The sequence below is a fragment of the Hippoglossus stenolepis genome, chromosome 23, assembly GCF_022539355.2.
Source record: "Hippoglossus stenolepis isolate QCI-W04-F060 chromosome 23, HSTE1.2, whole genome shotgun sequence".
Lineage (NCBI taxonomy): Eukaryota > Metazoa > Chordata > Actinopteri > Pleuronectiformes > Pleuronectidae > Hippoglossus > Hippoglossus stenolepis.
Window position 1 is genome coordinate 12,110,025 of NC_061505.1, and position 9,872 is coordinate 12,119,896.

Below are 9,872 nucleotides of genomic sequence, written 5' to 3' on the forward strand. Positions count from 1 at the left end.
AAGGTGCTATAGAATAATTGAATACAATTGTAGTAGTAGTAGTATTATGTACCTCTAACTGCTTCAGATGTTCTCACCCTGTGACTCTTTTTAAAGAACAAAGATTCAGATCAAAGGTAGTGATCATGTGATCAGTGTTGCCCTGCTGGCCAATCAACACAAGTCTTTACTCTGAAGAGAGTGAGAAAGTGTCGGGCTGTTTGTCATTCAACACGACGATTTCAACATACATCTCCCAAGTTCGGCTCTCTACCTGGACATGTTTCTTCTTGGGGAAAATGGGTGAGTTGTGTGATTTTTAAATATTCTGGTCAGTCCTGATGCTGATTACGATTTAATTTCTGTCACATAACATTAACAAATATTTTGTTTTTCTCTTTTCTTCAGTTCAGATGTACTATTTTATCTTGTCCTTCATCAAGTCAGTGGATTTTATATCAGCTGATGTTGGAGATAACTTGACTTTCCAGTGTTTCTATGAGGTGACAATAGGATGTATTGGTACAAACAAACACCAGGACAGAAACTCGACTATTCCCTTCAATGATGTAAATTCTCTATGATTTTCCGTTATTGCATGAATTAAAGACAATCGACGCATTCACTGTGGAAACTAATGTTGGTGAGTCACCCAAATATCTCAGACGGCAGCTTCAGACCAGCTACTTACTACTGTTCAAAGAGTCGCTCATATGTGTTTGAGTTTATGAGGGCTGCCACTGTCAGTGCAGAGCAATTCAGGGTCTAACATCTCAGGCTCTGGTGCATCAGTCTGGAGAGCATCCAGCCAGGAGGCCTCTGCACTCAGCTGTACAGTTCACACTGGGACCTGTGATGGAAACAATAATGTTTACTGGTTCAAGAACTCTGAAGAACCTGGGGCCAGGACTCATTTACACCCACGAGACAGAACCATCAGTGTGAGAGGAAACCACACAGACAAACACCTGTGTCTACAACTTGTCAATGGAGAGACGCAACCGTTCTCATGCTGGGACCTACTACTGTGCTGTCGCTGCATGTGGACACATTGTGTTTGGAGACGGGACCAAGCTGGAGTTTGATGGTGAGTCTCACGTGATGAATAGTGATCATTACTCCCAGCAAAAAGTGTGTGACGTCTCCTGTCCTCTGGCTCTCTGCAGATGAGGTGGACTGGCTGGTGGTTTTCTTGAGTGCGACTCTCAGCAATCACCACCCTGCTGAGTGTTTACTGGGCTTTCAATATGTGCATGATGAGGGTTACAGGTAAATGCTACTATTCACCTCATGATCCCAGTGATCATTATATAACATTAAAAAGTCTTTCTTCTTTTTTTTCAGATCCCCATGCTCCATCCTCCAAAATAAATACAAAGGTAAAAGATGAGCTGTTGTGTTAGCTGTTCAAACACTTGCAGCACATTGTCTGTCATGGCTAACAACATGATCGACTGTTTCATGCACAGGATGAGCAGAATGAAGATGACCCCTGCTACATTGCTCACAGGGAGATAAGGAGAACAGATCCAGAGGACAGGAGGGATGATACCTGAGTGAATGTGTGTACTTGAGCAAGGTGAGGTAGCAGAGCTGGACACCTTCTGTATTTGTCTCTGTGTTAATCACCACATTATGTCTTTACTGACATCAGAACAGTCCTGTAAATTAGATTTTTACCTCCTGCAGAAACATGTAAATCTTCAGCTTGCTATCATCTAAATAAAACAAGTTTTAATTTTATTTGTGTGTGCATGACTCATTTCTATTGTGTCTGTACCAAAGGGCAGGTAACAGTGGACGACGGGTATCCTGCTGAAGTTGAGCTTTCATGAAGCCGAGCTTTCATCATTCACAGACCACACCTATCTGTTGTCATGGTGACCACATGTCACATACAAGCACCTTTTTATAATTTACTTGAGGCCACAAGTGTGAACACAACCTCACATTGCTTTCTGCAGGTAGACCTATCATCATTGTGTGTACAAAACCAAAAAAGCAGCATCATAAAGGGCAAGTCATTTGTTACAGGCTGATACACATTGACATTACTTAATGTAGTGAGAACACAACCTAGTGTACCAACCAAAGATGTTACCTTCTGAATGAGGCATTTGATACCATTCACCTTTCAGCGAGGACGTTGGGCCTACAGCAGGGATCTCAGAGATGCATATCTCAAAACCTCATTATAGGTGCAGCAAAGCTACCACAAAAAGCCATTTTAACAGATCAAGCTCAAAAGTCCTCTGGATCTACACCTTCTCAAACCGAAAACATAAACGGATCTGGTGTAGCCTTTAAACTGGCCACTTCTCAGTGTTTGGCTTTTGCTCTGACTCTCTGTGGTGGATAAGGTGAGAGCACTGTGGACGGTGAGCTGGAGCCTCGGGCTGGTGGAAAATGAAGTCCTGTCGCTCGAACACAGGAAGACTGAAGTGTTAAACAAAGAGAAGTCATCTTTACAAGAGGCAGCTCGCATGCTGTGTGCAACGAAAGGAAACACAAAGCCCTAACAGAGCAAACTGAAGATTTTGCAATGAAATGTATTAAACAGAGGTGGGAAGTATGGACAACCACACAGAAAAGATGATTCCTTTGTTGTGTAGCTATCAGTGCATATCGAGCACATCATACGTAACAAGGCGTAAAAAGATGAAACCGACAAGAGAAGGAGAACAACCAGACTGTATTTGTTCTATAAGTTTGCAAATAACCAAATTTATGTCACTGCTAATACTGTTTTTTTTTGTTTTATACGACTGATTACTATTATATAGTATGACCCGCGACAGGAGCTTTTTTGCGTCATCGCAACAACATTCATATAATCACTTCCTGTTTGGTTATTTGTCCTTTTTTTTGTTTTGTTTTTAAGTACAGCGTTTATTTAGTTGCTGTAATGCTTCATACTGAGCTGAATTACAGAGCTTTTATTTCGAAAAGTTGTCTGATGTACAGTCTGAAAACATAACCAGTAAAGTAAATAATTCAAACTTATAAATCAATCACACATGTGAACAGTAATAAAGCAAATTCACACTACTATTCACACTGACTGTAAAATTGGTGCAAAAAACACCTGCTTGGATCATGGATGCACAACAGCCATGGCACCCTGGGCAACAGCTCACTCCAAACAAGCATAAAGCTGAACAGGCACTGCACTAGTGTACGATATGTGCACATGAAAGGCCAAAGAGAATTTACCGAGGGTGGCAATTCAACTATCACAAGGTGTAAGAGGCAACAAGAGAAAGTTCTCATCTCGCTTGCTTCCAGCTCCTGCGGTTTGAAAACAGGATGTCCCCAGATCAGTAGCTTGAGGTTGGCTTGTTCACTGCACCGTGAGGGAGGGTTAACACCCAGATACATTTAAAAGCACCACCAACTTTACAAATCTGATCAAATCAGTTTTACTATGTCATGTGCATGCAGAATGTCTTCTCTCCACCCTGATGATGTCACTCCTGGGCTTTCTCATGTTTGGCTTCTCCAGTGTTGAAGAAGTGATCAGCTCACATTGGTCGCTGTGAAGCAGCTGGACAATGGCTGAAACAGAAGAGGACGACCACCTGAGGAGCCTCACACGATGCCGCTTGAAGCTTCTGCTTGTGATGTGACTTGGGTTAGGGTTAGTCCCATCCCTGATCAATGTATCAGGTGATTTTATTTGCTCAGTAAATCAACATAAGGTGTCGCAATAAATGATAACCCCTGTTGTTGTTTTTTTGCTTTTTCTAATTTGTTTATTTTCCTTGCTATACATACATGTACATGTCTGTATTTTTACATATGTGTTAAAAAGCAATACAAAGCTTAATCAAAAAGGATAACCCTTTTCAAAAAAAAATATGAATCTAACATTTCACATTTTGTCTTTGTGATATTTTTGAACTGTGACAGAAGCATTAAAGGTTCAGTGGGAATCATGCATTATCTACTGGTGAAGTCGCATGTTGCAGATGGATACCCCATCACCTCACCCTCCCTTTCCAAACATGAAAGAGAACCTATGGTAGCTTCTCACAGGATAAAAACTCAAACAGTGTTTAGTTTGTCCAGTCTGGGCTACTGTAAAAACATGGCGGCCTCCGTAGAGAGGACCCACTCCTGATAGTATTCAAAGTAATTGAATATAAAGGACCAATTCTTGGGTAAAGAAAAGAACAATTGTACAATTTAGATGAAACACACGAGTGAAAACATCAGTAGGATTATTTTATATTCACTTTCTGCCAATAGATCCCTTTCCCCCAAATCTTACACACTGAACCTTTAAGTTGAAATAACCTGTTGAAGTCAGAGCTTCAAGGACGTACTGAGCCGTTTGTGAAGTAAACCAAGAAACAAACTGTGAGACAGATGAAGAGAATCCCAGTTCTAATGATGGAGAGCCAAACCAAGGTTCTCATCTGTGCCGTTTGGTCGTCTGGGACCAGCAGCTCGCTTCCGCTGCCGAACAGTATCTCGCCACAGGAGGCCACAGCGCAGTAGTAGGTCCCAGCGTCAGAGGCCCTGAGGTTGGTCCTCTGCAGGTGGTATGAACAGCTGTGTGAGGGGAGGACCTCGGTATCACGAGATGTGTTCATTACCCGGATCACCGTGGTGTGTGAAGGATGCCGGGCGAGACCCGTGTCTGAACCAGTAAACGTTGTGTTCTCCATCACAAGGTAACTGTGTGCATCGTCAAAGTCTTGGGAAATGAACATTTTGTGCAAAAAGAGCAGACACCAGCGTAAAAATGAGGTTGCAGCTGATTGGCTGTTAAGAGGGTCAGTCTGCGTGACACTTTAAACATCTGTCAGGACCTCGGCAGGAAGTGAATCATTCCACTCTACCAAGTTGTGATTTACTTTCATTTGCTCCAATCTAATAAATGTGAAATATCTCCAGATGATGACTGGACAAAGGCCAAAGGTCATGTATAGAATGGTATGTGTAGTGTTAATATATAAATAGTTTATGATGTCATATGATAAGTGACATCATCAAGAAGTCTTACGTTGATATCGTTGTCATTTGAGGGATCTCTGCTTCCTGGACTAAAGGCACGACCTAAAACTTATATAGATGTAAAAATCATTTATGATCATATGGTAGGAAAGTTGTCATCATGATGTCACTATGAAGCCAGAAATGACGTCATATTTTGTGGTAACGTTTTAACTTTTGCAACCAGTAACAGTTGAGTCATATATATATATATTCTGAATCTTTTTTTTCATTACGGACTATTTGACTGATTCTCGTAAATTAAAGACGTTTTTCTCACAATATAACAACTTTATTTTCATAAAGTTAAGACTTTTTCTCTCCTAAAATCTCACCTTTGGTCTCGACCATTTAAATGCAAGTTACTCTTAAACTGACACATCACTATAAAAACTGTTTGGCAAATGGAAACCTTCTTGAGGAAATAAAAGTGTCACTTTTAGAAAGTGGATAATATATAATAAAATCCTCTGTAACATGCATCAAATACATGATGACAGTACTGTGTATTGTCAGCCTGTACCCGCCTCTTTACACTGAGACCACTTGTCTCTGAAACATAGATCAGTGACGAACATTACAGCAGTGCTGTCGCACCATGCGCACGACAATGAACTTCACCCTCCTGTCAGCTATACTCTGTATCCTCAGTAAGTAGATTTATTTTTCTCAATATATCAACAGCCAGCTTTTATGATTTTTAATGGTTTAGATCTATTTTGTTGACTTAGTTATATTCTCCTTCATCCACTTTGTCATGAGGCCTCTATTACTCTTTTGCAGTATCTGTAGGACCTAGTGTTTAGACAAAACAGCGGTTAGCCTAAGACAGATAGAGAGACACTCCACAAATTGACTAATGCTATGTAGCCATCTGGACTTTTAAGGTGTATAATAATTTTCTCCCCGAATGCATCAGGTAAATGTCACTACTTTCACATCATCCCCCAGAAAACTTCACCTTATAAAGATTACACAACAACCTCTCCACCAAACCGGGTCTGAATGTCAGAATCTTGTTTGTTTGTGTTGATTCTGTCTTTAATGCTAGAATATCACGTTGTGGAGGTCCAGACCGGTGAAGAGGTCACGCTGGTACCAACTACACCAGTTCTCTACATATCATGGTTCAGACTGGAAACGGATCCAACACCAGCCACATTCTCCATGTTTTCCTTGACACAGGTGCATCGTGACTTCAGTGGGTTTGAAAAAGAAAAGTTCAGCATGACATCCAACGCCAGTGCACTGTGCTCTTTCCCCAAATCAAACAAGTGGATTTATCGGACTTGGACTCTTATATATGGCTTAACGTGATGAGACCCCAGAAACTTCCTAGCAGTTTACAGCAACGCATTTATAAAGGTTAAAGTAAGATCGCTGCAGAGTTTGTCTGTGTTTTGTTATAGGGGAAATAGATTTATGCCGTCTTTTGTAATAAGAGCGGTCTGAACTAAATACACCATTAAAGTTCCTGCAAAAGAAATAGTGTCTTGATCGCCACCTGGTGGCTGGCTGCCATATAGGTCGTTAACTTTGACTCCTGTTAATGGATGGGACATGGAGCAAACTAAAAAGTTAAAATACACATCAAATTATATTTTCCTGTTTGTTTTACACAACGTTAGTAGTTGATAAGAAAAGTATTACATGTTTAGATCTAAAGAAATGTAATTCTATGAAGTCTTTGCATGGTATAGTGATGCCTGCAAATCTACAGACTGTATAAAGATGGACTCACGACAGTCACGAAAGTTAGCCAAAGCTGCCTCAGTCGCTACCTGGTGGCTGGAGCCAACATAGGTCATAAACCTGCCCTCCATGTTAGCAAATTGGACATGGACCAAAAATAAGATAGATGGTTTCTGTCATTTGAGGTAGTTGTTATCACACTGATGTATGCTCATGTTTTGTTATTTATCTGATACAAAACAAGGTGAAAAGTAGTGGAGCCTGCCATTCATCTTTATATACAGTCTTTGTCTCAACGCACAAAAATGTATCTTTCTTGTAGAACAGTCTGATGAACACGCAAATCTGACCATCGAGATCCTCATGGGCGGTCTGATTATCGTCCTCATTATAATCATCATCGCTCTGGTTCTGAAAATCTGGAAACTTCATACAGGTATTTATGTGTTTTTATTCCAACTTTGCCAATACAAAGCTCCCTGACTCCTGACCAGATGTATTGTTTCTGTCATTTAGCACATAAAGAGGCACAGGATCCACAACACAGTAAGGTAATCAAACTTGAACCATAGATTAACATTGATCCAAGTCTTTCAGTCATCAAGTAGTGGTTTTATGTAATGCCACACAGACAGCTCAGGGTGATACAAGTCACTGAATACTTCCATTTACAGAATGTGGGCTCTGATGACCTGAACTACGCAGGACTGAGTTTCCTTCCAAGAGCAGAGCGGAGCAGAAGGCCTGCTAGAGAGAGAGAGCCGGAGCCTAATGTTGTCTACGCCACCACCATGCACTCAAGAAACCACCGGAACTGAAGCTCAGAGAGGAACTGAGGCTATCGCCAGTCTGCTTTTGGGGTTTTGTGCTGTTTGTGGATTGGGAGGAGTTAAGGCTAATACTGTGACAAGATGTTGTGAAAATAATTGTGATATAATTTTAAATCTTACTTAAGTGAAGTCTTTATCTTCATTGTACATGTGTATCTTGGTGCAAAAGTAAACGGCAAAGGCTGCATGCACATGACTGTCCAGAGTTTTGTTTTAGTCATGACCTCCGGGATGTCCGGAGAATAAATTTATTCCTGCAGTGTTTGCCTTTCATACATGAACAAAGCAGCAGGAGATTTCCCGCTCATATTGTATATCAAGCAGCATTGTTGTAATCGTAATCCATGATCAGCTGCCATCACGAACACGATCCACCACCATCTAATATCAGGGTCCCCCTTAACGATCACGATCCATCACCACGATCAGATGCCACCATGATCCACAATTTCAATTCGATTCAATTTTATTTGTATAGCACCAAATCATAATAGACATTATCTCCTGATCCTCCACCACTGTCAGGATCCACCATCACAATCCACAGGTCAACTTATAGTGAGATCCAGATGGAAGTCCGCAGTGCATCACTTGTTTGACAGGAAGTGACAGAACGGTCAAGGGTTAGGGTCAAAGGTTTGTCTGACTCTGACTTGTTCACTGCTACAGAGTCGTTTCTGAAACACATCAGCTGCTGCGTCAATATTGCTGCCATTTGCTTCAGCCCCTCGTCCACCCCAGCATCCACCTGTAGGCTCCGACGGGGTTATGAGTGTTTGCTCATCACTCCCATCATATCTATGTAATCATATCTGGGGGAGTGATTAAGTCGGAGCCTATAGACGCCAAACAATAACCTGTTCTACTGCTGCAATAAACATTTGAACGCGAGTTGTCTGACAGAGCTTCATTTAATCCCCTGCGTGTCTAAAACATTGCACATCTGCCACAACCACAGGAAGACTGGCCTTCAACTCGATGCACCATAACCACAAACAACAATGCCTTGGTGTTTCCATGCAGTGACATCAATGGCCCCACCACAGCAGCGTTCTAATTCAGTGAGTTTAGATTAACTTCTGATCTTATCTTCACTTAAATTATCTTAACTGTTCTTATAACTTAAATTATCTGACCTAACTTAACTCAACTTCTTATCCTGAGTTAAATAATCTTAACTTATCTTATCTTCTTATAACTTAAATTATCTTGACACAACTTAACTCAACTTCTTATCTTAACTTCTTGCCTTTGTCTTATGACTGCAACATTTCAATAATTTAGTGTGTGCAGTTAATTCTCATGTTTCTCTATTTTCCTCTGTCTGACAAACTAAATGTGGTGTATAATTGGTGTTTGGTGGAAGTGGAGCCAGCAAAGACACTGAAGACTGTCCAGAGTCTCTCATAGTGAGTTCGATGGAGGACTGCAGCAGTGGAGATATTAGAGTGAATCAGGGTTTCTTCACTTGTTTGACAGACCAGCACTGTGTGGTCACAGCTTAGATGTGTGGGCATGCACAAGCACTTAAACAGAGCTGTAGACAACAGCTAAAAGTGAACAAGTTTCAACCACAGGAAGACAGACTGCAGCTCATAACCACACAACAGACATCCAATGTGTTTAAAAGACTTCTACCTTTATCAGAAATGTATTTCACAAGAAATAGTTTTTAATGGAGATCTAATCTTCCCCATGCATTTCCTAATGTTTTGTCTAATTGTGTATTTCCATAAGGTCCAGAGTACACCTCATCTGAAATTATGCAGAAGCATATAACATTTGCAACCAAAAATAATTCTGTAACTATTTCCCATGTTAATGCAGCATGCTCCCATAGAATTACACCAGAAGAGCCCACCTTAACTACAACTTTTACTGGGCCACTCCAAACTGCTGGGGAATTGGTAATTATTAGGAGTCTGCACTCCCTGCTGGCCATCAGCAGGATCTTTGGTTTTATGAAAGTGTTTAATTTGCGAGAAAACTAAATTTGTCCCTTTATTGTAGCATCATATATTATACAACAAAGTAGAAAACTACACTTTTCCAAACAAAAACGTTTGCAAAATGTGTATTTAGGCAAGTTCCTGAGCATCGGCTGTTGTTAAGACAATTATTTTTGAAAAACAAAAGTTGTATCTGGTATAATTTCAACAGTCCCAAGAAGAATCCAGTCTAAATTGTATTACTATTGGATTGAAGTACATACACACACCATCATCCTGGCCCTGGGGTAGAAATAATTCAACTGTTGAACTGGTGTTGAACTCTTGAGATTTGAGAAAACTTTAACTGTATATAATGCAGTGCATTTGAGAAAATAACTACACAGTTTTAAATGGCAGAATATTATTTAAGACGGAGAACATG

General features: G+C 40.6%; 1 protein-coding gene across 1 annotated transcript; it reads left to right on the plus strand.

Moving 5' to 3' along the window:
* The first annotated feature begins 966 nt into the window (after nt 1-966).
* LOC118102476 lies at nt 967-7,487 on the plus strand. Its single transcript, XM_047338996.1, has 7 exons — nt 967-1,066; nt 1,146-1,248; nt 1,765-1,769; nt 6,029-6,220; nt 6,992-7,105; nt 7,186-7,220; nt 7,344-7,487. The coding sequence occupies exons 1-7, from the start codon at nt 967-969 to the stop codon at nt 7,485-7,487; spliced, it is 693 nt and encodes a 230-aa protein (XP_047194952.1).
* The last annotated feature ends 2,385 nt before the right edge of the window (nt 7,488-9,872 follow it).

Excerpts from the sequence above, each read along its gene's own strand:
- LOC118102476 (XM_047338996.1), top strand. The coding sequence starts at position 967 with ATGGAGAGACGCAACCGTTCTCATGCTGGGACCTACTACTGTGCTGTC. Across the intron at positions 6,221-6,991 it reads CAGCATGACATCCAACGCCA|AACAGTCTGATGAACACGCA; the intron begins GTGCACTGTGCT and ends TCTTTCTTGTAG. Across the intron at positions 7,106-7,185 it reads AATCTGGAAACTTCATACAG|CACATAAAGAGGCACAGGAT; the intron begins GTATTTATGTGT and ends TCTGTCATTTAG.